Below are 27,733 nucleotides of genomic sequence, written 5' to 3'. Positions count from 1 at the left end.
TTACTGTCCCCCTAGCTCTGCAATCCTATCACCTTGAGCGTTCACTATAAGGCTCAACTCCTCGACCTTCTGGAGAAAATCTTTGTTGGTATTTACCAACTGCCAACGCTCATCGTCAAGGGACAGTACGAGATCATTAGGATAAGCGTGTGTCGTCCTACAGAGACATCGGGAAAACCTAGAAGAAAACGAGTAATGCACACGAGTTCCTCCACCAAGTGCTCGATTGTAAATAGGTCTAAGAGACTCCACGTGACCATTAGTAGGACCATTACCATTAGCAGCGTGTCCTCCATTACCATTCTCCATCCCTGCAAAATAACCACAATTTTTGAGTTAGAAACTTAAAGTCACTAACTCGCTCAAACAGTACTTAAGGTATAACTAAGTTTTCTCATTCCTATTCTCGAGGTAAAGTTCTAATATATCTCCCAAATAGATCTCTAAATCTAGTGCTCTGATACCAACTGTGACGCCCCCACTTCTCCCAAGGGCGAACCCAAGAGTATCGCGGGACGCCTGCCCAGTTCTAGCCAAGACTTGATACAATTTTAGTTCAAACTTAAGGATAAATAACCGAATAATAAAAGTCGAAGGTATAAAGAAAAGTCGCTTCCTTAAAATATTTAATCTTACATCACAAGTTACCAAAAGTACATCAACATTCCCCAAAATATACAACCTCCAAAAGTTGTCTAAACAATTACATTCAAAACTTTAATCATAAGTCCATCAAGTTGGCTTCTCCAATTCTTTTCATTTTGGCTCCTGTTAAGGAAAACAAAACTAATGGGATGAGCTAATTCTCAGTGAGGCGAAGAAAAAAAACATACAAACAATAGTTCAAGTAGCAATAGCACATAAGTGAGAAATAAAGTTGTAACATTCAAGCAATTCACAATTTAAAATAGACACACTCAATGAGGATACAGAAGCTCTCAAGAGTTAGGTTCCACTTGTTTCGCTAATGTGACGGCCCCACCTCCCTCCTAAGGCGAACCAAAGGGTTCGGCGGGCCGCCTGCCCAACTCTCGCCAGGACTCAGTCGTTCACTCAAACAAATCCGAAATAAAACCACAAGAATTCATATAGCAAAAATAAAAAACTTAAGACGAAACTTATATACATTGCTATCTCTAAAGGAAGTATAAACGTCTAATATACAAAGGTTCTCAATTCACCAAACAACCAGCCCGTGCCAAGCACTAGGGCGAGAACCATTACAAAACAAAAAAACCACGAGCTAGACCAAGCTAGTCTATACGGGCTCTCGTCCTTGCTCGCCTTTCCCTGCTAAGGAAAACAAAACTAAAGGGGTGAGCTAAAAGCTTAGTGAGGTTTCGAACACATAATCAAATAATCATTTCAATACATGAAACATGGAGTATCAATAATTCAAGAAACATTTACAATGGAAAGCGATAGTAACTCATTCATTAAAAGGATACGGCTCACAAGGAGCAATTTGTTTGTTTGTTCGTTCTCCTGACATTTCCCCTTAATCCTCCAATCGTTTAAAAATGCATTTTTGTAAGTAAAATCCCTCGTTTGTTCTTTCGTTCGTTCATTCACCCCTTTCCCGGCCGTTGGCCAGGCTCTACCCATCCGGACGTTGTCCGGACTACAAAGTAATACTCGAGTATACCAAATGTTCACCTAGGTCACCAAATCGCCCGACCGAGTCCGCTTCTGGCTCGAGTTGATCGGTAACAAGGGGCAGGGCCCAGTTCAGTCAAAAGGCTTACATTCATGCGCAACTAGTATCAACCATTAAATCATTGAAAATTTCACGTTTTATTTAGGTCGAGGGCGATAAAGTACACGCTCGCCTAGAAAATTCGTTTTAAAAATCATTGAAAACACTTAACACTTTATCAAACAATAACAACAAGGCATGAAGTCAAGGAGAATATAACAAACAAGGAACACTCACCTATGTACGCGAAACAACTTGCAAAATATCCTTCCGGATATTATCCTTAGTCACCGAGAAAACCTAAAGTTAACGAGACAGAATATTACAGCTCATCTAGCATAAACAATTAGGTATTTAAAGTGAAACGAGGACATTTAGACCCGTAGACAAAATAATTAGGGTTTCGTAGACCAAATGTAAAACCAAACTCAAAAGGATTATAACATTTTCCAATGAAAACACTTGAATAAAAAACAAATCGGAATCCAACTAGATAGGCTAAGAAGTACTGTTTTCGGAATCATTTATATGGTTCAAAATCATCTCATATTCACGTAGATTTTATAAACTAAAGGTCTTAGTGAAATTCATGTAAAAAGGAGAACAAAGTACCCAGGAAAACCCTAAACCACTTCTCTTTATTTGGCAAGAGTAAGCAAATATTTGGAGTTTCCAATTGAAGAAGGACCATGTTTTAAGATGGAAAAACAGTCATAGTATTTGGCAAACGAAAATATACAAGTTCAAATAGAAAATTAGTCCTCGAGCGAAAATTTGGGCAGCACGCCCTTTGTATTTACCTATTTTCCAGCCATTTGTGGCTTCATTATTTTCCTCAATCAATCCCAACATTACACACAACATAAACAGCCACTCAATCTGCTCAAGACAATACAAGGACAAAAATTTAAGCTAACAACAAGTGTGAAAACGAAGTTTACAGAAGACAGTTTTGACGGGTTTTGCGGAATGGGTACATCTGAGGCTACGCTTATCGGATTGAGGTGAAACTTATACCATTTCGAAGCTAAGACAGGGGGCTACAAGGTTGAATAAGGTCACTCAGTCCAGTTTGCAATGTATCTAGGTCAAATTTACCAAAAAAACTCCAGATTTTCCAATTCGAAGTTTCCTATGGCAGTCCTGACTCATTCAATCATATCTCAGAATATACAACTCTAATTCAAGTGATTCCAAAGCCATTTGAAAGATAAGATACAAGGCTATAAGTCTTAAGAAGACATTGACAGCCAAATCAACAGTATTCCTGGTCAAAACAACCAATTACAGAAGCTGAGTAGTATGTTCGGATAAAAACAGGGCAGCAGGGGTATTTCAGTGTTTTCACAGGCTACGTTGCTCCAATTGAGCTGAAATTTTGTAAGAACCTATAAATTACCATTCTATACAACTTTCATGTTTTATGCTAAGCCTAATTCGGCCTATAACATAGGGAAAAGAAACCGGACAGAACTGAAATGAAATTTTCCAGAAATCTGGAATTTTGGGATTCAAAGGAAACTTTCTTCATTTCTTGCTTCAATCACTACCACCATCACTTATATAAACTTAGATCCAACATATACCTCCATACAACAAGTATAGGCAGCAAAAACCTCAACCCCTAACTCATGTAACTCAAGAAAACATACACTATATCCACCCAAACATGATAATAGCTATTATCCACCACAAATCTATGGTGCTATGCCAAGTTAAACAAGATTAAGAGTAAGAAATGGGGAAAACAGCATTATTACCTTGCTAAAATGACTACCAAGAGCAACCCTAGCTTTTCCTTCCAAAATTTCACCAACACACCACTAGCTAAACACTCAAGGAAGGTTTTAATCGGTTTAGTTTTTTGTTTCCTCACTTAATACACTCAAACTCAAGATGAAATGGTTGTTTTTCTTGTTTTCTTGCTCTCCCTTTCTCTCTCTCTTGTCTCAGCCCAAACCAGAAAAAAAATGAGGAAGAATGAGCTAATTTACAAGATAAGAAGGTAAGAAAATTAAGTTTAGTCAAAGCCACAAATTGCCAACACTTGGCACTACCACAACCACTCAAAATTTCTCTTTCTTCTCCTTGTATTTTGGCCACAATTTTCAGTTATAAGGATGAGGATGAGAGAGATATTTTGTACAAATATCAAGGGTATGTGGTGGTAAGGAAGTAGTGGTCAAGTGGTGGGTTCAATCGGTAGTGATCGATACCCGTCGGTTCGGGCCGATTTTCTTAAATCGCGTATACTAGGGTTTTTTTTTTCTTCTAATCACTATCTTATTATTATCACTTCTAATCATATAATATTTCCTCATCCAAAAAGCACTCTTAGCTACCAAATTCGATCCTCACTCGGTACCGAATAGTCATACTACGAAAAACGTGAAAACCCTAATTCACGCTAACTTAAAACGAAAAAGGAAAAACCTTTATTTTCATGTTCATTTGCACTTATTGTGGGGTGATTGGGTGGTAAGGCTATTGTAAAATCATAAGTTCCAAATAAAAGGAAGTTTTAAGAGAAATGTGAGGGATTTTACAATTCCAGTGATTAAAATTAGGGTTTTTGATTAAAAATCTTAGGGTTTTTTTTTTTTTTTTTTTTTTAGAATTTAGGGTTTAAAGAAGTCGGGGTATCACAGCTAAAACTCGATCAAATACTTCCCCGCGATGGCACTCCATCAACCGGGTCGATATTAAGTCTGTAGAACTCCACATTCTTCACAATTCCAGTTCACTATTACAACCCCCAGTCCTGGGCCCGCTCTTCTATAAAAGGCACTGCTACTCGACTAGGCCAAGTGAGATCTCTTAATAGATCAAACTTACAATTATCTCATGGTTCACCGAGCTTCTCGACCAATCTCTTGCTGGCTCAAGTCGCAAGGTCGGCCAATTGAGATTTGGGCGTCCCCCAATTACCGTTATGAGTCGAGGCGATTCACTCCAATCGACCGATACCGTTATAGGTCCAGGAGATTCACTCCAATCGGTATTCAGTCAATCCCATACAATTTAATTATGAGCAGTTCAATTATACAATCAGTTAAAAGAGAACGTGTGCAATAAAGTACACACTCGACTCGGCAATCATAAATCATTTAATCCATAAGAAGCAATTCATATAATTGGCAACTAGTCATAAACTTGACACTCACCAAGTCAAAAGTGAGTAAGTGCTCAAACAAGCTTTTAGGCGTCCGCTTTGAGATTCTCTTGAAGATTCCCTTGAGTGTCTGGACAAATAATAATTGACTATCACTCACTATTACTTACAAATTCCTTGCTAACAAGGAAGAATGTACACTTGTGCAATACTAAGAAAATGTCATGAAAGAGAACCTTAATCACTTGAAAATCGAGATTCAAAAGTGAGGGTTTAAAATCCCAAGAGAAACTTGTCTCTACCATGAAATCTAGTTTAAAACAGTTTATCGATATCAAAAGAAAGTAACAAGTTCTCAAAATTTTCATTTCATAAGAAATCGAGAAATTTTAGCTTTAAGCGACAATCTTTGAAAAATCAAATCTTGAGTTTGGTACATCAAAAAATGGAAAACTTTATGCTGTCGAAAACTAGGCTCGAAGTACTAGAAGTTCCTAGAAGACATTTTTCCAAGATTCTAGATGTAAGGCACTCATTTTTTAGCTCAAAGTTTCAGTTCCAAGAAGACAGTTTTGATCCTGTCTTGATTTTCAGCAATCTTTGGAAATTCGGCATATTTCACAGAAAGTGAATCAGGCCTTGAAATTCGTAACACACTAAGAGTTTCAAACAAGGTTTCGAACACGATAAACGGAACTAAATTTGGAGTTTTGAGTATCTAGATATAACAGTTCAAATTTATCTGAATTTTGCATACTAATCAGAAATTTCCAAATTTGAAAAGCCATATTCGTAGCATCATTTGGATATCGAAAGGTTATTTAAATTACACCAAATTTGGTACACTTAAACTTTCATATGTGGACTACTTCTCTATCAAAGTTCACGCAAAAAATCACGTGGGAAGGCAATTAATAAAATGACCAACGTTCGGAAAATGTTTCAAGGCTAATTTGCCCTCTTAATTTTCTTTCTTTTCCAAACATTTTGCCTAATGAAGTCAGCCCCAATTCGATCCATTTTGAAACCAAAGTCCTATAAATATTTAATAAGCAATTGCTGTTAATTGACATCAAAATTTTCGAAACAAAACACCCCAAAACAACTCTGACCATTCGGCCAGCAAGAAGGGAAAAACTTTCCAGTTTTCCAGTTTTGTTGTACTTTCAAAATCAGACCACATCTCACTCAATACAAGTTCAAATTAAGAATGGCTTATGGCATTATAAACTAGGTTCATAATGCTACATTTCATCAGAAAGAGTCGTTTCCAAAATCAGTTCACAAGTGAGAGAAAATCAAGCCACTAGATGCAACTTCTCTGTTCCTCTCGGACAGACCATCACAACAGGACAGTCAACTTTGTTGAATCACTACGGTTCGTTCAATTCGAACTTGCAAGTGATTTTTATACCGTTGGAAAGTTACGAATGTTTAGTTTTGAATGCCGCTAACGGCACTCAGTTTTGACTTTTGTACAAAGAGTTTCGTTCAAACAAAGAGCTATTGTCCAGACATCTAGATTACCATTTCCAGATTTCTTTCAATTTCGAAAATCCAAGTTTTGTTCAACCAAATGCAACGATTTTTGGAAGACACTTTGCACACACAATGTACAACATATATCAACCAATTTCACAGTCAAACTATGAGATCTTGAAATTTTACTTGTCTTTATAACTCTTATTTGAACTTACTTGCCTTAGATTCTTGGTTGAATGTGAGCCAAGGGAGTGAATTTTGTTAAGAAAAGTTTCATAATCTCAAGTTGTTAGAAAATCTAAAATTTTTTGCAGGAAACTCTGCGCAGCTTTGGAAAAGTGGCTATAACTTCGTATAGGAAAGTCAGAATTGAGTTCCGTTTGATGCGTTTGAAACTAGACTCATATGGATTCCTATGGTATAAAATTTAATGTTTGATTCAATCTCCATAAATTCTAGAAAATTGGCAAATTTGACTGAAAATTCTGCCCTGAACAAGTAAACATAGGAATGCTGTAGTAGTTTATGGCTCAATTTAAACTAACTTATGAACTGAATCTCTTTGAGGTGTCTTCTAAAGATTATTAGTATTTGAAATCTAGTTTTTAACAAGCCAAGTTGTATGAATTTTTTATATTTATAACTCAAGTTATGATTTTTCTAAAGGAATGACATAAGTTAGGGTTTTTTTTTGTATATACTCGGGTTTTTTGTGTGTTTTTGGTACATTTTGGTAGTGTGATCACTTGGTGAGATGTGTGTACTAAATTTGGTGGTTAAAAATGGATTGTAGATAAGATAAAGTGTGTGATTAGAAATGCTAATAATAAGTTAGTGAATCATAAGTGAAAACACTAGTACACGCGAGTTAAGGAAAAATCGGCTTGAACCGACATGCACCGTTTGCTACCGATTGAATACACCACTTGAACACTATTTTATTACCTTAATCTCCTTATTTTATTCCAGCAAAATTAGCCCTAAAATATCCTCTAAATCAGCCGAAAATCTTGACCAAAAGAAAGAGGCAAAAAAAGAAAAATTTGAGACTTAATCTTGCGGCGACATTTGGCGGCAATCCATTCAATTTTGACCAAACCAATTTCCTATCTTCTTATCTTTCTCTTGGCTTCATTCTTCTTCATTTTTCACCATCTTGGCCAAGCTCTAAGGGAGAGGAGAAGAGAGAAAAATTTCAAATTTTCCAATTTAATATCTTGCTTGATTCTTGAGAAAATTAAAGTGAAACTTGAATCCACTCCGATAAATATTCGGGAAAGCTTGGAGGTGAGCTTGGTGGAACTTTTGGGAGGAAGAAAGTCATTGTATCACAACTTATTTTGGCAGTTTTGAGGTATTATACTAGAAACCTCTCTTTTTCTTTCTTATTTTGCAATTTAAGTAACACATGGCTTGATTGTGATGGATTTTATGGAAGATTTCATGGTCTTGCTTATTAGTTTATAATTTTCAGCTAGGGTTTGAAATTTCAGTTGTGATTATTGTTGTTTAGCTAGTATATGATGATGATGAGCTTGGATAGGGACTTGGGGTAGTGATTCAAGGCACGAATGTTAGTTTTAAGCATTAAAACATCAAATTCCAGCAAGTGTAGTGGAATCTGCCCTGTTTCTGCACTGCATATTCGTCCATGATAAAGGCCGAATTAGTCTTTGCTCAAAACATGAAGGTTGTAGGGCATGAAGTTAACTATTTACCTATAAAATGACTAAAATATCCCTGACTAAATCGAAGCACTGTATGCTGTGAAATGATTAAAATACCCCTGACTGCCCAAAAGCCCAATTTCACAGGCAGCTTTCTGTTCTCTCTGAGATTGCATATTTTGACCTTAAAAATGCACGAACTGGGTGTCAATGTCTTCATAGGAAATGTAGGTCTCTGTCTTAGTTTTGAAACGCCATAAAATTTACCCCAATCCGATAAGCGTAGCTTCAAATATAACCAAAACGCCGGAAGATATCAAACCTGCTACTTAGCTATTCGTCTTTAAAACTGGTTTTCAACTTTGATTTTGATGGTTACATTGCTAGAATTGCCTTGTATTTGGATGACATTGAGCCCAGTTGAAGGGCTATTCTGTTGAGATTGTTTATGTGTGAATTTGGGCTGAGTTGAGGAAAATAATGAAGTCATAAATGATTGGAAAATAGCTAAATACAAAGGGCATGCCGCCCAAATTTTCACTCGAAGGTTAGGCGTGTGTACTCGCGACTTGAGCGAAGATTTGAGGTCGAATTGAACTTGGATTGTCTATGATATTCGAGTCTTCTTTCGTAGAGGTATATAAGCTGAAATTTGACTGAAACTCATACCCTTGGAAAAATGAAAGTAGTGACCACTCGGAATATGTTTTCCTCGTCTTTTAGACTCAAATGTGAATTCTAAAATTGTAATCACTTCTTTAGCGACATCAAAAGAGCGAGCATGAATTTTCTAGAGTTTGATAAGTAACATCAATGCTACCTAAATGAGTTTCAGTTACTTGATTTTCTTTTAGCGAAACTCTTCAGTTTTGAACCCTAGTTGATTTCAAGCTCTTAAATGATATTGTATCACAGATTTGGACTCCAACCAAGGAGTTACACCTAAATGTGATTTTTGACAAGCACTAAATCTTTGGTGAGTGCTTCCAAATACATGACTGAACTTGATACTTGATTTAAATTCTTTACCAATGTGATCGGATAAGATTTGCTTGGTTTGATCAGGCAAGTGTGTACTTTATCGCACTTGACCTAACTCAACTAAACACTTGATATCTCATTCATGCTTGTACAAGTAGCTTGATTTGCATTGACTTGTACTTGTATTTGAACTTGTGCTTGACTTGTAGGTGCTGAGCGGCAGCATGTACCATATTCGATTCGAGTGGGAGGTGCCTCTCATTCCCGTCTCCGTACTTTCTCACTTGACTAAGTAGATTGGTCATCTACTATGTTGACTCCTTGGGAACCCAAACCCCACTGGCTAGTTAATCGAGTCGAGCTGGCAAGGGTTTGGTCGATTAGATAACAAACCATGGGTCTCTTGTTTTGTCGAGTGTAGTGATACCTTCTTGACTAATCGGTATACTCGAGTATTACCACCAGTGGTTAGTTGGTGTTCGGGCCCGGTAAGGGGGTTGAATGGTGGACGGATTGGTGTGAAGCGAAGCACTATTGGATTGGTTACTTTACTTGAAAGTTGACAGAGTGTCAACTAATATTTGATCAAACTCTGGTGAAGCAACGTGAATTTGGCTCCTGAGAGCCATCTGTATCTTTATACTTTGATTGTTATTCGTAGTGCTATTATTTCTTTTAGAAAAAGAATTTTATACTCGCTCATTTTGAGATTTGCTATTTGAAGTGTTATTGCTCACTTTTATGAATTTGTTATGCTCGCTACTTTGCTAATTTGATACGTGCACTTTTAAATAATGGTCAACTTACTATTTGGAACCTCACTGGACTTTTAACTCATTCCATGCCATTTGTTTTCCTTACAGGGGATACGAGCGAGGCGTGAAACTGGTTCAGGCTAGCATAGTCTAGTTTTTAGAAATTTTGCGATTGTACTCGCACTAGTCGGTCAATTAGGGTTGAATGTATTGAGAACTTAAATCATTTTGATATATTTGAGCTTGTATGGAGGTTTGAGATAGAAATAAATATATTTATATGTTCTAAACTTGGGAACTGTTATTTCTTTTATTCTTGAGCTTGCACCCTATTTTATTTGACGTGAGTGAGTGAGTTCTGGCGAGAGCTAGGCAGGCGGTCCGCTAAACCCTGGGGTTAGCCCTAGGGGAAGGTGGGGTCGTCACACAAACAACCAACAAAAATTATAAATACAAGCAAGATAACCACATGACAGTTTCGGCCAGCTCTCATGCACTATTTTCCTTCGATTTTTCCTTCACTTTCTAACCAATATCATCTCATACAACACATAAACAATATCAATCAACCAATTACATCTCAAGTTAGCTACCTATAATCCATCTCAAGGTCGCTAGCCTAAAGATTAAAACAAGAAATGAAATTCCTCAAGTCCTCTAGCTTATTCCTTGCTTAGGGTTTCAAATCCAAGCAAAACCAACATTGATTCTTGAAGGAAATGGAAAGATTAGAAGAGTTCAAGGGTTACCTCTAACCCTAGATGAGAAATCAGAATTTTTCACCACAAAACCTCCAAGAAATTCCACAAGGTGTTGCCTTTCTTCAAGCTAGGATGAATCTCCAAGTAGTATGTGATTTGGGTGAGAATTTCCAAGTGAAATGGAAGCAAGAATGGAGCAAAATGAGAAGAGCTTTCTTCCTCCTTTTCCTTTGGAGTGTTCGGCCGAGAGAGGTAAGAGAGAGAGAAGGGTTTGAGTTGTGTGAATCTTCCCTTGGAAGATTGAAGAAATTGTGGCCAAAAGCTTTGCAAAAGTCAATTGTAAATAATGTTCGAATAGTGTCTCGTACTACCACTTTTCTCTCTTGTTTGTTGCACTAGTGAACTAATCCTCCAATGTAATTTCTTTAACAATGTAAGTATTCGCTCTTAGTAGTTTAGTATAAATTTCTCAAATCTCCACTTAGCCATTTTGACACGAAATACACGAACTTTCGATTTGCACGCGTTAAAGCGAAATTGAAAAGAAATTCATGTAACGTTAATATAATTAACTAATACTAGGGTAAATAATTTTAAAATAACTATTTTAAGAATAAAAACATGAGTCCTCATATTTAATGTGTCTAGTTAATTTTTTTTCTTATTAAGGTTAGATGGAATCAACTATTCCTAAATTGGTTAACTAATCATATGTATTATATTTTAAATCTTTTGTTTCCATCTTTGCAATTAATTAACCATTAGTTGTGAAGCATTTAAAGTATTAATTGATTAACAAAAATTAATAGTTAATATTAGTTTGTGAAGACAAACTTTAGGGAGTTTACCTAGGAAAGTTGGAAAGTAGTTAAAGGACAATTGCATAATCTCTTGATCTTAGTAAATCTTTAACTTGGTTTAGATCATGAAAGTAGACTATTTTCGTGTTGTTGATATAGTTGATTTACACCCCAAAGTGGATTTCATTATATTAGAATATTTTATCATATTTTAGCATAAGAAGTAACCAACCGACTAAAATAAGATTTTTGTTAGGATAATTGAGGAAATCTAAACTTAGAATCATCAGTTATTGATTTTTTTTTTGCGTATTTTTTATTAGTCCTTTTATTTTCTTGCAAATCATGTGGCAATTATTAGTTTAAAAACTAAAGGAATTTGATAAATTTTGATACTTGGTTAATCTTTTTTGCGGGATTTGACACTTGAATACCTGCATATGATCTGTAGACTTGCAGATGAAAAGTAAGATTTAATTTTAACTTCACATCAATCACCCAATCGGCCTTATCCCTTTTGGCCCAAAATGCACATTCAACATTCACTGGGTACCAAGAGTCGCATTTTTGCACTCAGGGTAAAATTTTTGCATCCTTGAATTTGTCCAAGTACTTGGACCAACTCACGCCCTCGCAATCACTCACAAGTCAGCCTACTTATTTACTCTTATTCATTCGCAAGTTTTGTCAACTAGAGTGTTATTTGATTCATTCCACCAATGCCCTAACCCAAGCAAGAGGCACATTTACTCCATAACTCATTTGAAATATACCTTTGGCATAATTTTTGTCATAATATGTCAATTGTTGAACTGAAGCCATGATGCCTACTCAGCAACAATGACGCTAATAGCTTTTCCCTTCTCAACACTTATGCAATGTGACTCTTATTGCATACTCTTAGTCTTATTGCATACTCTTAGTCAAGGATCCCCATGGTGTTTAAGGTTAGAATCCATACTTCTAATCATGAGTTAGCACGTGGGGACATGAAAGTCTCCAAATAGCTTAATTAGTCAAGGATAATGTGCATAATATATAGCCTACGAAGCATAGCGGACATAAAGTTGCAACCTCTACTTTGCTCGTGATGCCAACACAAGCCTTTAGACTAGTGTCATTCATGAGGTTCCCAACCCTTAATAAAAACCTTAGTATTTCTTTGAATAACCAAGGCCGACACCCAAGATTTTGCTAGTGATATGCTCACTAAATACACCTAGTTGCCTAAGATGTACAAACAAGAATGGTAGCTAGCATGCCTGTTTGTGTGACGACCCCACCTCCCCCTAGGGTGTACCCAAGGGTTTGGCTGATCGCCTGCCTAGTTCTCGCCAGAACTCACTCATTAACGTTCTTGAAATAATCGTTCAAGCTTCGAAATTAATATAAAAGTTCCATTTCCATCCAACAATCCAAACTTAATTTACAATCCAAAAGTGTAACATAGGAGTTACATTTCCAAAGATTCCAAATATATCTCATCTACAAAAGTACAAGTACAAGAGATTATATACACTAGTTCTCGGCTACTTGCTTCGGCCTTCACTCCTATAAGGAAAATAAACTAATGCGATGAGTTAAAAACTCAGTGAGGTTCTTAAACAAGCAAACAAGCAGGTAAACACGGAAATATTTACACTTAGCACTTTTCTCACTTGGTACAGTAATAAGCAGTCATTCTAGAATCAATCATTCATTCATTTAAAGGATACATGCTCACTTGGAGCCATTGATTCAAGTCATTCATTCATTCATTCGTCAACCATTTTTCTTATCCCTCCAATATTAGAAAACATTTGCAAGTGAAAACTCCTTCAGTGTTCATGTCATTCATTCATTGATTTCATTGCATTGAATTCATTGGCCAGTTTTTCACCAAATTTCGTGGTAATACTCGAATATAACAAATAGTGTCCCAGGGTCACCAGCCGCAGGACCGAATCCGCTTCTGGCTCGAGTTGATTGGCATCGAAGGGCAAGGGACCAGTTCAGCCAAAAGGCTTACATTCATGCACAAGTAGCATTCAATCATTAAAAATTCAGTTTTGCTTGGGTCGAGTGCGATAAAGTACACACTCGCCCATCGAAAATCATTTAGCAATCATTGGTGTCGCGCCCCATTTTTTTGGAAAAATAAAATGATTGCTTTTGGGATTTTATTGGTTTGGAAAAAGTGAATTTTTTTTTGATAAAAATAAAAATGGGTCTAAATGGGACTTTTGAAAATGCGACGATTTGACCCAAAATTATAGTTTAAAAAGGGTTTTTGAAATAAAAAAATCGGAGTCGCCACTTGGTAATGAGTTAGGGTGTACCAAGTCACCTAAAAATGAATTTTTAAAGAAAAATAGGAAAAAGTATTAAGAAACCCCTTTTAAACGACTCCTAATCCACGTAAACCAACGAAAAAGGTTCGGGAGTCACATTTGACGAAGGGGAAGGCAAGGATAAAAATCCAAGGCACCCCTTTGACCTAGCCAAGGCTAGTTGCGTGATTTAATCAAATATTTTCTTGTTTTAACCAAAAAATTTATTACATTTGGATGTACTATATGAATGCAAACCCTAGACCTAGGGGTATTGGGGGAAATTTCTCTTCAAAGGTTGAATGGCGCCAATCACATTAATTGTGAAGCCCAATAATGACCCTTTGGAGAGGTCACGAATAATGCGAGTGGGATGCAAATGAATGAAATGCATGTATGCAATGTGAGGACATGAGTTTGAAAAAAAAGTAAATAAAAGACAAGAATGTGTAAGTAAAAATGTGCACGTGAGTGAGCAAGGTATGATATGTGAAATGATAATATAAAGTGCATGTGTGCAAGTAATGATAAAAGCGTTCGTGTGCAAGTGAGGATTATAAAAGTGCACGTGTGCAAAGTGAAAGTGTAATGAGGGTAAAAATGGGATAATGGATGCATGGACCTAGGGAATTCATGCATACTGAGTACGGGGAGACCTAAATCGTGACTCAATTTGCCCTTTTATAGAGGGAATACAAGCGTGCTAAGGCTTATAAAAAGCCACACTCGTCTATATCCCATATTTAAGGGGACTCTCAAGCAAATGAACCCTATAACTAGTATGAAATGCAAAAATCCTAAATGAAGGGAAAAAGGGTTTCAAGGAGCATGCCAAATGCTAAGTTAAGAAAAATGCATGACATGTGATGAACACGCAAATATGTACTAACGAGGGGAAGTCCCTAAGGGTCTAGCGTTGGACTAGCCCATTCTATGGATTCCGACTAGCGTTGGACTAGTGGAAACGTACATCCGTCCATCACATTCATTCATGGCTATGGAAAGCGAGTAGACATGCCAAACACTTATAAACACATAGCACATAACACTTAGCATGCTCAACTAGATGCAAGAACCTAATTGAAACAAGTAACACATAACACATGAGCAATTGAAGCCCTAGCTATTACATTTGCTAGCTAGGCACACGTCTTCGATAGGTCTTCATTGAATGTTCCTTCAAGCCCTATCTATTACAAGCCAAGAGGTGTACACATACCCCATAAAGAATAACTTAAATAAAAAGCAAAAGTAAATGACATAAATAAAAGAAATTAAATTAAAGGAAGGCTAGGAAAGCAAAATAGACATGCATATTCACATAACACGTAGGAGCACATAGGGTCAAATGAAGTGCAAATAAGGGATAGAATGTACCTCCCTTGAATCGATGCTCTAATGAAGTGAAATTATTAAATTACCCTCCAAAATAATAAAAATGTCAAGGTACCACTTTAATTATCAAATAATCACATGAAACAACCATTAAACACAAAAGTGGAAATTAAGCATGGAACGAAAATTAAATATGGAATAGATCATGCACGTGCAAGCAAAAATCGGTCTCAAATAAAGGGTCTCAAGAATTTAAAGTGGAGTGCTAAATTGAAATGCTTACGGTGGAATCCATCACAATCAAATGCAACAATCACAAAAAGAGAAAAACTATCACAGAAATTATTTATTATGATTAAATAACAAAATTATCTAAGAAAAACTGAATCAAATGAAACCAAGACTATGAATTCTTCCAAGATTATTAAGCTTTCATGACATTGGGAATTATCCATTGAAATTTGTCCACAATTCACGTAAAAACATACCGAAGCGAATTATCATGTAAAAGGGATCCAATTGCAAACATTAATCAATCATGTGAGCCCAATTAGAACATTTAAGAACTTTAAAGGTTCAAGAATGATGAAAAAGTCAAGTCATGGTTCAGATTGCAAATACTTTAGGACTCAATTGCAAGAAATTAAAGCATAATTGGGTCACAGTGCAACAAAGGGGAACTTAGGGGATCAAAGTGCAATTTTTAGAGATTAATTCATGCAGTTTTCATGCAAGCTACGTGAAAATCAACATGAGAAACAACATTCTGCAGCAGAAATTTCTGCTGAAAGCTTTCGGCAACCCAGAAGACAACCGTGATTTTCATTTTCTCAACCTTAACACCATTTTGATCGAAAAATCTTCTAACCAACACATTAAAGCATGAATCTAACAACCAAACAAGCAGGTAAATCAAATTCAAAGTGAGTTTCTGCAATATTTTCTCTCATGTTTGCTCAAACGAAACCCAACTCAAACTCACATCTTATTTTCCAAAAAAAATCAGATCTCGAGCTCACATACATAGCTTTAACTAAGCTGCAAACTATGCCATTACCATCGCCTCAACAGGTAGAAAACTTAGAAGGAAAAAAACATGCAAGTTCTATGCAATAGCCATGAAACAAGTTTCTGCAATTACTTCACATACTTTAGCAACCGAAGACTGCTGCACTTCCTTCTCAAGCTCAAGCTTCTTAATCACAACCGTGATCAAATATTTTTAGCATGGTGTTTAATCATAGCTCAAGTGTTTTAAGGACTCAAACATAAACTTAACATCAAATCATTCCATTCCTTCTCCTTAAAACCAGATTTAACAAGCAATTTAAACGTAAGGGTCCCTTAAACAGCCATGGAAAAGAAAACAAAAAGACAAAGAGATGCAGCAGCTTTTGCTTGCTGTGTTTTTGAAAGGAGGAACTTTTAAATAACTTAGTAACTTCAGCAATTCATACCATGAGTTTCCAACAAACTTTCAGTTTCAAAATACATCAGAAATGATCTACATTCACACTAAACTCTGACCCAAACAAATCAGGAAAACAAGTCGCAAACTTCTGCATTTTCTAATTACAACATTGCCGCAGCTATGTGTCAACAATTTTGGCCAAATCTGCCCACAATTCAAATGGTTTACTACTGAATGTCATACAAGACTTAAAACAACATTTTTCATGCATTTCCAAGCATTATTTGCTAATGAAAAATTCCAGAAACAACTGCAAATTCTGGTTTCACTCCCTTGGCAAGTCACGTAAATTTTCCAGCATTTACTCAGTCATAAACAAAATTTTCCTTCGGTTAAAACCTTGTATTGGCACTTAAATCTCACATGCACAACTACTGAACTAATTAACTAGCATTTCCAGTCCAGATTCGGCTCAGTTGTTACCAAAAGTTCATCAATCAACCAGCAAGTTGTTCGGCCACTCTCGGATGAGCTTGCAGGCTAGCCGATTCTGTTTCATCTCTTCTTTTCTAGTTTAATCCGAACTAACTAACTTCATGCAAGACTTAATCACCTAGTTCTTAGTTAGTTAACAACATTTAAAAGCTCAGATTACTCCAAAGAAACAAGATTAAAGCTGCATTTCTGTTTCAACTCCTCGGCAAAACTATTTTCGTCAAAAATCAGATTTTCCTTTTCTTTGATTTCCTCATCCGGACACTCCAACCTCACATGCAAGTCCATATACAGCTTAATCAACCTATAATCTATTGGTTTCAGTCCAGAAATTACCTCTACTGGAAGCTTACTCACGCGGCAGAAGCTGAAGTTGTCTTACTCTCCTCACGGCTAAATCACGCACGCGATGGATGATTGGCTGCCGTCTTGGTTGCCGGTGGTTGCAGGTGTGGTGGTGTTGCGGTTGGAGATGGATTGCAGCTGGTTGAAGTGAAAGTGGAGAGTGCAGTAGCAACTCACGCACTGTCTCTTCCCTCAAGCTTACGGACAGAACCGAAGACTCGCAGCTCGCACGCTTCCTTTCTTTTCTTTTCTCTCGGTTGCAGGTTGCAGCTCTCTCCCTCTCAATCGATGATCACGAGGTAAGGGTATGAAGTGAAGTGGTTGTGTTTGAGGTGTGGTGGTGTGTAGAGGAAATGGTGCACGGTTGAAGGAAGTTGAGTATTGAAGTCCAGAAGGAAATGATGTAGCGTAGTGGGATGTATATATTAAGGTATTGTGAGTGGAGTGGAGTCGGCAATAACAATGGAAGGTGCTAGATTGAGAAGTGGAAATGGAACCGGCAGAAATAGAATTGTGATTTTTTTCGGTTTTTTCTCTTTTTTTTTCTTTTTGAAATTAATTGAATAAAACTGATAATAAAAATAGATAACAAACAACAAAAACAACAAAAAAAAGTAATTTAATTAACATTGGGTAGAAACTAAATAAACTAGAATCAACAAAACACAATTTTCCATTTTTCATCAATTTCCTCTTTTTCACAAATTTTACGTTAAAACTTAAAACTAAAACTAAAACTAAAACGTGAACAAAATTAATATGACAAATAATTAGCAAATAAAAGACAAATAAAAAGGTAACAACTAAAATGCAGACAATCTAAAACCAAATCATGAATTAGATGCAACATACAAATTATTTAAAAATTTGGTGTCTACAGTTTGCCCCTCTTTGTTTGAGTTTTGAAAAAACTTGAGACAAAGAAGTAGACACCAAATACTCGCCTGTGTTATTCGGCTGCAAAATGATTTGAACGGACAGGAATTTTAAAAACGGGACTGACCCGAACAAGGAATTTAAAACGGGACTGACCCGAGCAAGGAATTTAAAACGGGACTGACCCGAGCAAGGAATTTAAAACGGGACTGACCCGAGCAAGGAATTTAAAACGGGACTGACCCGAGCAAGGAATTTAAAACGGGACTGACCCGAACAAGGAATTTAAAACGGGACTGACCCGAACAGGAATTTAAAACGGGACTGGCCCGAACAGGAATTTAAAACGGGATTGGAAATTTAAAACGGGACTGGCCCGAACAGGAATTTAAAACGGGACTGGCCCGAACAAGAATTTAAAACGGGACTGGCCCGAACAGGAATTTAAAACGGGACTGACCCGAACAAGGATTTAAAACAAAAACGGGACTGGCCCGAACAGGAATTTAAAAACGGGATTGGAAATTTAAAACGGGACTGACCCGAACAAGGAATTTAAAACGGGACTGACCCGAACAAGGAATTTAAAACGGGACTGACCCGAGCAAGGAATTTAAAACGGGACTGACCCGAACAAGGAATTTAAAACGGGACTGACCCGAACAAGGAATTTAAAACGGGACTGGCCCGAACAGGAATTTAAAACGGGACTGGCCCGAACAGGAATTTAAAACGGGATTGGAAATTTAAAACGGGACTGGCCCGAACAGGAATTTAAAACGGGACTGGCCCGAACAGGAATTTAAAACGGGATTGGAAATTTAAAACGGGACTGGCCCGAACAGGAATTTAAAACGGGACTGGCCCGAACAGGAATTTAAAAACGGGATTGGAAATTTACAACGGGACTGGCCCGAACAGGAATTTAAAACGGGACTGGCCCGAACAGGAATTTAAAACGGGACTGACCCGAACAAGGATTTAAAACAAAAACGGGACTGGCCCGAACAGGAATTTAAAAACGGGATTGGAAATTTAAAACGGGACTGACCCGAACAAGGAATTTAAAACGGGACTGACCCGAACAAGGAATTTAAAACGGGACTGACCCGAACAGGAATTTAAAACGGGACTTCACTGGGGAAGTTTAAACAATGAATTGAGTTTTTTTTTTTTTTTTTTTTACCTGAGAATAGTTCAACTTTTGTACCAAGAGGGAAATTTGGATTTCTGTGACTGAAACGATAGCTGATGCTGTTTCTTATGATCGAGTCTTGCAAATAACATCTATCCTTGTTTACTGGGAAGCTTTGTCTGACATCAGTTTAGGTGCCAAAAAGAGAGTGACTGCTTTTGTTTGTGAATGCAACATTCCTGCAAGAAAAGAAGAAATAATGGACTTGCCACCATTGTTTGATCCGGTTTGCCTTGAGAGTCGTGTAAACATGAGTCTTGTGATGCTTTTATTTCGGCTCGGCGGCGTCTGCCTTAGTCGAACTTGAAACCTTTCAATTTCTGAGACTGATAAAATACGGATTTACCACATCACCCAATCCAGGTGGTAGCTTTGTTGTATGTTACTCCCTGTAACTGATGATTGAATCCCCTATCTTTGCACAAACCTCAGGGTTTATCATTCATTTGAATTCAATGGTGCAAGAATGATGCATGAAAATTAGTCATATAAAATCAACGTATATGCAAGATGATTTCCTATGTTAAGCAAAAATGAGCATGCAAAAGAATGTATACAATCATAAGCATTCATACACAAATAATTGAGAACAACCAAGAGGTTTATAAAGATACATTTTGCAAAAGAATATTTGTAAAGAATAATACAAATTTAGCCGATGAATATCATATTCAAGACTTTGAATATTTTCTCTTTGGAACCCGATATTGGCAGAAGTATCACAAATATGAGGAAAACCCTAAATGCACCAGGTCACCAGCTGTTCCTTCTTGAGCTTGTCTGTTGAGAAAACTTACCTTGGCGCCCTTTCGGGTTTTCACCAAGGTTGCCCCCACCCTTTTTGTTGTTTTTTCCTTTTTTTTTTTTTTTTTTCTTCTTTTCTTTTTTTTTTTTTTTTTTTCTTTTCTTCTTTTCTTTTTTCTTCTTTTTTTCTCTTTTCGAGGCGCCCTTTCGGGTTTTCACCTAGAGAATCATGAAATATCTCGACCATTATCGACTCAGAAATATGAATTGAAGATTTCTGGCATCAGTAGAATGCATTTCCCTTGTGAGATTAGGCGAAAGCATTATAGACATCACCTGCCAGTTGATTAACAAATTTTCTAATAGAAATGCAGCAAGTGATGAAAGCCAGGACTTTGGGCTTTTGTAATGAGGTCAGGTGGGGTGTTTTTCAAGAAAAGTTAAGGCTTGAAAGCAGATTTGATACGAGGGGTGAAATAACTTAAAATTGCACTCTTCTGAAAATAACTCCAAAACTGAGGAAAATTTTGCCCCAGTTTAAATGCCCGCCGATGGACTTTTTTGTTATAAGCTCGGGCCACACGTTTTTGATAGCATTGCCCATGACAGATAGCATTGAATCGCTTCTCATCTATCAAAGTCAATTGCTCATGGCGCTGCTTGATCCAATCGGCCCCCTCCAATTTAGCTTCCATAAGGATTCGTAGCGACGGAATTTCAACCTCAGCTGGTAATACAGCTTCCATCCCATACATAAGTGAATATGGCGTTGCCCCAGTCGATGTCCGAATAGAAGTCCGGTATGCCATCAATGCATAAGGCAACTTTTCATGCCAATCGCGATGCTTTTCTGTCATTTTGCGGATAATTTTCTTCAGATTCTTATTTGCGGCTTCTACAGCTCCATTCATCTGAGGCCTATAAATGGCAGAATTGCGGTGTTTGATTTTGAACTGCTCACATAGTCCATCTACCATGTCATTGTTCAGATTCTTGGCATTGTCCGTGATAAGCGTTTCGGGTACTCCGAAGCGACAGATGATGTGATCTCTCAGGAAATTGGCCACTACCTTCTTCGTGACATGTTTGAATGACTCTGCTTCAACCCATTTGGTAAAGTACTCGATCGCCACCAATATAAATCGATGTCCATTTGAAGCGGGAGGATCGATTGTACCAATCACGTCCATACCCCACATTGAACAGGGCCATGGGGCGGTCATGCTATGCAGTTCAGTGGGTGGAGCGCGTATAATGTCACCGTGCATTTGGCATTTTATACATCTCCGGACAAAATCTATACAATCATGCTCCATAGTAAGCCAGAAGTATCCGGTTCTCATGATTTTCTTCGCTAGCAAATGGCCATTCATGTGAGGTCCACAAACGCCACTATGCACTTCCTTCATCATATATTGAGCTTCATCTTCATCAATGCACCTTAAAAGGTTCAAATCCGAGGTTCTTTTGTACAACACTTCTCCATTTAAGAAAAATTTTGAAGCCATTCTACGCAGAAAACTCTTGTCCTTTGTACCAGCATGCAGAGGGTAAGACCCAGTTTTGAGAAACTCTTTAAGATCATTAAACCAAGGAATAGTATCCGAGGACTCGTCTGTAACCCAGCAGTGGGCAGGCTTGTCTTGAAGTTGAACTTGGATTGGTTCGATCTTCAATTCATCAGGATACTGGATCATAGAAGCTAAGGTAGCCAAAGCATCGGCGAATGCATTCCTGGCTCTCGGGAGATGTCTAAACTCCAAATTTTGAAACTGCTTGGCCAAAGTAAGCAGACTACAATGGTAGGGTAGAATTTTCGAATCTTTGGTTATCCACTGTTTCAAGGTTTGATGCACGAGCAAATCTGAATCACTGAAAACTATCAATTCTTTGATTTCTATTTCCAACGCCATTTTGAGACCAAAAATGCAAGCTTCATATTCAGCCATGTTATTCGTGCAAGCGAATTGCAATTTGGCAGCGGCAGGGTAATGCTTCCCTTCGGGTGACACCAAAACAGCTCCAATTCCAGCTCCGAGAGAATTCGAAGCTCCATCGAAGAAAAGCCTCCATTCAGGACTTTGTTCACTTATATCATCTGCAGCGCCTACAAATAGGACCCTCTCGTCAGGGAAATAAGTACGGAGTGGTTGGTAATCATCATCCCTTGGATTTTCCGCCAAATGATCAGCTATAGCTTGCCCCTTGACCGCCTTTTGTGAGGTGAAAACAATATCGAATTCTGAGAGAATTATCTGCCATTTCGCCAAACGCCCAGTCAACATCGGCTTCTCCAAAAGATACTTCAAAGGATCAGATCGGGAAATAAGATAAGTGGTATGGCTCAACAGGTAGTGTCTCAACTTTTGGGCTGCCCAGGCCAATGCACAGCAGCTTTTCTCAATGAATGAATAATTAGCCTCGTACTGCGTGAACTTCTTGCTTAGATAGTAAATGGCTTGTTCTTTCCTTCCGGATTCATCGTGCTGACCCAGAACACACCCTACTGCTCCATCGAGTACAGATAAATACATAATCAAAGGTCGGCCCGGTTTGGGCGGCACTAAAACTGGTGGATGCAACAAATAATCTTTAATCTTGTCAAAAGCCTGTTGACACTCCTCATTCCAATACAACGGCACATTCTTTCTCAATAATTTGAACAACGGCTCGCATGTGGCAGTTAGCTGGCCGATGAACCTCCCAATGAAATTGATCTTCCCTAAGAAGCTTTTCACGTCCTTCTGAGTTTTCGGCACTGGCATATCTCGAATTGCTTTGATTTTCGCCGGATCTATTTCTATGCCCTTCTTGCTAACAATGAATCCCAACAGCTTACCCGCAGGTGCTCCGAAGGCGCATTTTGCAGGATTTAGCTTCAAATTGTACTTCCGTAACCTCTCGAATAATTTCTTCAGATCAACCAAGTGGTCCTCTGCCCTTTTGGACTTGATTATAATATCATCCACGTAGACCTCCATCTCCCGGTGGATCATATCATGAAATAGGGTTGTCATGGTCCTCTGATATGTTGCTCCAGCATTCTTTAAACCGAAAGGCATGACTCGGTAGCAAAAGGTACCCCAAGGGGTAATGAAAGCAGTCTTCTCCCTATCCTCCTCTGCCATTAAAATTTGGTGGTAGCCAGCAAAACAATCGCAAAAGGTTTCAATCTCATGTCCGGCCGTATTGTCTAAGAGAATGTGAATGTTTGGTAGAGGGAAATCATCTTTAGGACTGGCTTTATTAAGGTCTCTATAGTCAATACAAACTCTTACCTCTCCACTCTTTTTTGGAACAGGGACAGGATTTGAAAGCCAAATTGGGTAATGGGAAACAATGATAATGTTGGTTTTGAGTTGTTTTTCAATCTGCTCTTTTATTTTGAGACTTATATCTGGTTTGAATTTTCTGGGTTTTTGTTTTACGGGTGGAAAAGAAGGGTCTGTGGGTAACCTATGCACCACCACATCAGTTGAAATGCCAGTCATATCATCATAGGACCACGCAAATACATCCTGGAACATGGTCAAGAATTCAAACAACTCCTTTTTCTGCCTTTCATTCAAATGAATACTAATTTGCACCTCCTTAACCTCATCCTCAGTGCCAATGTTAACCTTTTCTGTTTCTTCCAGGTTCGGTTTTGGTTTTTCCTCATATTGTTCAAAGTCCTTTGCAAAAGAATCGAATACTTCCTCATTATCACTCTCGCTTTGGAGTTCAGATTCACAGACCTCCAAGTCGTGAGTGATATAGAGATTGCCATTATCGTATTCCAGAACTGTGATATCCAAAGGGTCAAATAATTTTATTTTTGGCCATCTGAAAGAATTAACGAATGTGGGATAATAAGTAAATAAGCATACAACAAACAAATGAATCAAGCAATATGAATATAAACAATCGAATAAACAACACAACAATGACAAGAACAACTTGTGCATTTTCATAAAGACCTTTGATTGAAAGCAAATTGAAACGAAAACTTAACAATATTTACATGCACAAACGTTAGTTAAAAGGAAAATTGTTTTCATTGGCTATTTACAGATGCAAAGGTATTTTCATGAATTCACATGAATGATAAACCCCTTTTAGTTTACCGAAACTCCTTCCGAACGGGCAGGGACTCGGCTGTCCAATTGGGAATTGATCCTTCGGGGATGTCAGGAAATTCAGCTTCGCCTGGAACACTATCCTCAAATGTTGCCCCAACGAACAATTGAGCCAAACTTGCTTCAATTTCGTCGACTGGATTAACCTCTGATGTGATAACCTCTGTTGGTCGTGGAAAAGTATACCGCAGTGGTGGAATGTCAAAAACCCTTTGCCTGCCCTCTTTCTCTGCTTTCTTACGTTCCTTCATTTCTTTGATATCCTTAGCAGTTGGTCGGAACCCTAAGCCAAATGAATCTTTCTTCTCCATAATCTCCACTGGCTTCAAAACTCCTTGCAGATTTCGTCCTAGTCCCTTGTCAAATTCATAACCTCCTCGGATCATTTCCTTAGCCATCATAACACTGGCCTTTGGTAGAACTTGCTCCTCGTTTGTGATCCAACTTACAGAGACGATATCAGCCGTGCTATGGGGAGTCATGGTGACATTGCGGCTTCCATCCTCTTTTGTCCCAGAATCAGTGATTACAAGGCAATCCTCTTCGGCAAATATAGTGATCAGCTTGTCATTCACTACAAACTTTAGCAATTGATGCAATGAAGAAGGCACAGCCCCAGACTTGTGAATCCATGGCCTGCCAAGCAAAACGTTGTAAACACTAGAAAAATGCATGACTTGGCAGGTTATTTGAAACTGGGCGGGCCCCATTTCAACTACTAAATCAATTTCTCCTATTGGCTCTCTTTGCGCTCCATCAAAACCTCGGACTATGGTCCCTGAAGGCCTCAACTTGACGTCTTGCAATCCTAGCTTTTCCAAGGTGCTCCAGGGACATATATTAAGAGCAGATCCATTGTCAATTAATACCTTCGGCAGCATTTTTCCGTTGCACCTCACAACTATGTACAGGGCCTTGTTATGTCCAATGCCTTCCGACGGCAATTCCTCGTCGGAAAAAGTAATTTGCTTGGTGAAGAGTACATTCCCAACTACGTGTGAGAAATTATCAACTGAAATGTCTCTAGGAATTTGAGCTTTAGTCAGTACTTCGAGCAATGCATCCCTATGCACATCTGATGAAAAAAGTAGATCCAACATGGATATTTGAGCGGGCGACTTGCTAAGCTTCTCGATCACATTGTATTCGCTTCTTTGGAGCCTTTTAAGGAAATCTAAGGCTTCTCTCTCGGTAATTGTTGGTTTGGCGGGTGGCTCAGAGTTATTTGCTTGAATCGGAATGGTTGCTTCAAACGGGCTTGCAATTTTCCCCGATCTTGTGACCACTGATACTTCCTTCTTTGCAATTGACCTTTCCCCAATCTGCACGTCAGGTTCATCATAATTCCATGGTACTTGTTGCAGGCTCAGGACAGGCTCCTGCTTCGGGAATTCAATAACCACCGGCTCCAAAGACTCACTCTCAGCTGGCGTGAGATCCAAGATAAAGGGTTTCTCGTCCTCTTCAAATGGCAGTTCTATGACAAAAGGTTGGTCTGTGACCCCAAACACTTCAGCTTCCCTTGCCAATTCTTTGACTGGTTCCACATACTCCGTATCATCCAGAATAACCCCAATGGTATTGGCATGTTCCGGTAAAGGGTTCCTATTTACGTTCGGCCCTTGCGCCTCCCTTTTCCGGATTACAATCTCCCCGGCTTCAACCATATCTTGGATTTTATGCTTAAGCGCTTTGCAATCAAAGGTGGCATGTCCGGGGGCCCCAGAATGATAAGCACAGACAGCTTGTGGATTATACCACGCGGGCATACCATATGGGTAGGTAGGAGGGGGTACTGTACCAATTTTCCCGGCGGCCTTCAACTGGTCATACAATTGGTCCAGAGGCCTGCCTAAATTGGTAAATGTACGGCTAGGGGGTCGGTTGTAAGGTTCAGGAGGTTGAGGATGGTTGTAAACAGGTCTATTTGGTGGAGGAAATCTTGGGTTATATGGAGGGCGAGGTCGGTTTTGGGGTGGATTTGATTGGGAAATTTGAAAAGGGGCTGAAGGTGGGTTTGGATAGCTTGGGCGAGGTCGAAGGTGGTGGATGTTGGTAGTATATACAGGATGCGGATTTGAGTAGTAAGGGTAATGGGGTTGGTAGATTGGGCTGTGTTGGTATCGGGGTCTGGGTGAAGGGTTTTGGTTCCAAATAAATGTTGCATCCCCCTCTTTCTTTTTGAACGGCGGCTTCTTCACATTGCTTCCCTGCCCTTGTAAAGCATCCAACTGAGATTTCAGGGCAGAGACATTGACAATCTTCCCGGCTCTCACAAAGTCGTCAAACTCTTCCAATTTATTCACAATTGCAGCAAAAGAACAACCAGTCATACGGAAAATTTCTTCGAAATATGGAGGATCATGCGCCTTTATGAATGTGCGAATAATTTCATCCTCAGTCATCGGTGGCTCCACCTTCGCAGCTATCTTTCTCCATCTCTTGGCATATGTCTTATGATCTTCAGATGGTCGCCTTTTCGTTCCTTCCAGAGTAGTCCGAGTTGGCGCTAGCTCACAGTTATACTCATATTGTCTAATGAAGGCATTGGACAGATCGAGCCAGGTCTTCACTTCCTCCGGCTTTAGGTTGGAATACCAGTCAAGCGCATCCCCTTCTAAGCTTTCTGGAAATAATCTCAACGGCAAATTCTCGTCATCCACTGGCTTGCCCAACTTGTTAGCAAACAAGCGCAGGTGCGTTTTAGGGTTGCTTGTTCCATCATATTTGTTGAATTTAGGGGTCTTGAACCCCACTGGCAGTTGCACGTTCGGAAACAGGCACAAATCATCATAATCCAACACCCCTTGTTTGCTTAAACCTTGGCTTTTCCGGATAAATTCATCAAAACGATCCAAGCGTTTAAGTAACTTCATATTAATCTGGGCAGACGACTCTCCCATTTCTGGCTTATTTTGAAAAGTGTGCTCCGGCACCACGGGCTCCGCGGTGGTTTGATAAAAAGCTGGTGGGTTCTGATGCATGTTTGGGTCGCTTTGAGGCTGAAATCCTTGACCATAAGGAGGGTAGAAAGGAGGATTTTGAGTAAAAGCATATTGCGGGTTAAAAGTTCCCTCAAAGGTGGTTTGAAATGGAGGAATAACAAATGGTTCGGATTGTGGTTGTGTAGCGGGTACAGGCTCAGGTTGCACTCCGCTACTAACGAGCTCGTCAATCAACTTCTTCTGAGCGGCCATTTCTGACGCCATTTCCCCAAATTTTGTGAGTAACTCTGTCAACTGAACCCCAGGACTTGCAGCTTCCGGCTGGGTAGTGGCAACGGCCTTATCGGATGATTCTGGTTGAGTACTCATGTCTACACGATTCCTTTGGGCCTTACTTCGGGATCGCGTAATAATGGGGCTTTTCCGAAAAGCTATTTTGAAATTTACCTGAAATGAAGAAAGAACTCCCTTAGATAAACCAATGATTACTGAATTTCTGCAATTTATTCAAAAAGAGAAAAAAGAAAAAGGCATGAGTTAGTAATTATTCGAAAAATTCGGATGCATGTCCTATGGGGGGGCCCTTTTTGTGCCAAGGGTAGGCCTAGCATGATGCAACACTTTCGGAATGAGACCCATTAATCAAACCTGTTATTTGACAAACACTTTGTGAGAAGGGATTCATTGCAAAAACCAAATACATCTGTTTACATCATATTGCGAAGGCGATTTTGTACAAGATCACCAAAGTTCCTAAGCCTATCTA

At 38.6% G+C, this 27,733-nt stretch overlaps 1 protein-coding gene across 1 annotated transcript; it reads right to left on the bottom strand.

Moving 5' to 3' along the window:
- Window positions 1-25,791, bottom strand: LOC140011292 (uncharacterized). Its single transcript, XM_072060074.1, has 2 exons — window positions 24,093-25,791; window positions 1-311 (listed from the first exon to the last, which is right to left on the bottom strand). Exons 1-2 carry the CDS (start codon window positions 25,789-25,791, stop codon window positions 1-3), a joined length of 2,010 nt encoding a protein of 669 aa, XP_071916175.1.
- Between the last annotated feature and the right edge of the window lie 1,942 nt (window positions 25,792-27,733).

The sequence above is a fragment of the Coffea arabica genome, chromosome 7e, assembly GCF_036785885.1.
Source record: "Coffea arabica cultivar ET-39 chromosome 7e, Coffea Arabica ET-39 HiFi, whole genome shotgun sequence".
Classification (NCBI taxonomy): domain Eukaryota; kingdom Viridiplantae; phylum Streptophyta; class Magnoliopsida; order Gentianales; family Rubiaceae; genus Coffea; species Coffea arabica.
This window is presented reverse-complemented; position numbering and strand designations above follow the sequence as displayed.

Excerpts from the sequence above, each read along its gene's own strand:
- LOC140011292 (XM_072060074.1), bottom strand. The coding sequence starts at position 25,791 with ATGCCCGCGTGGTATAATCCACAAGCTGTCTGTGCTTATCATTCTGGG. Across the intron at positions 312-24,092 it reads ATTTGAGGATAGTGTTCCAG|GGATGGAGAATGGTAATGGA; the intron begins GCGAAGCTGAAT and ends GTTATTTTGCAG.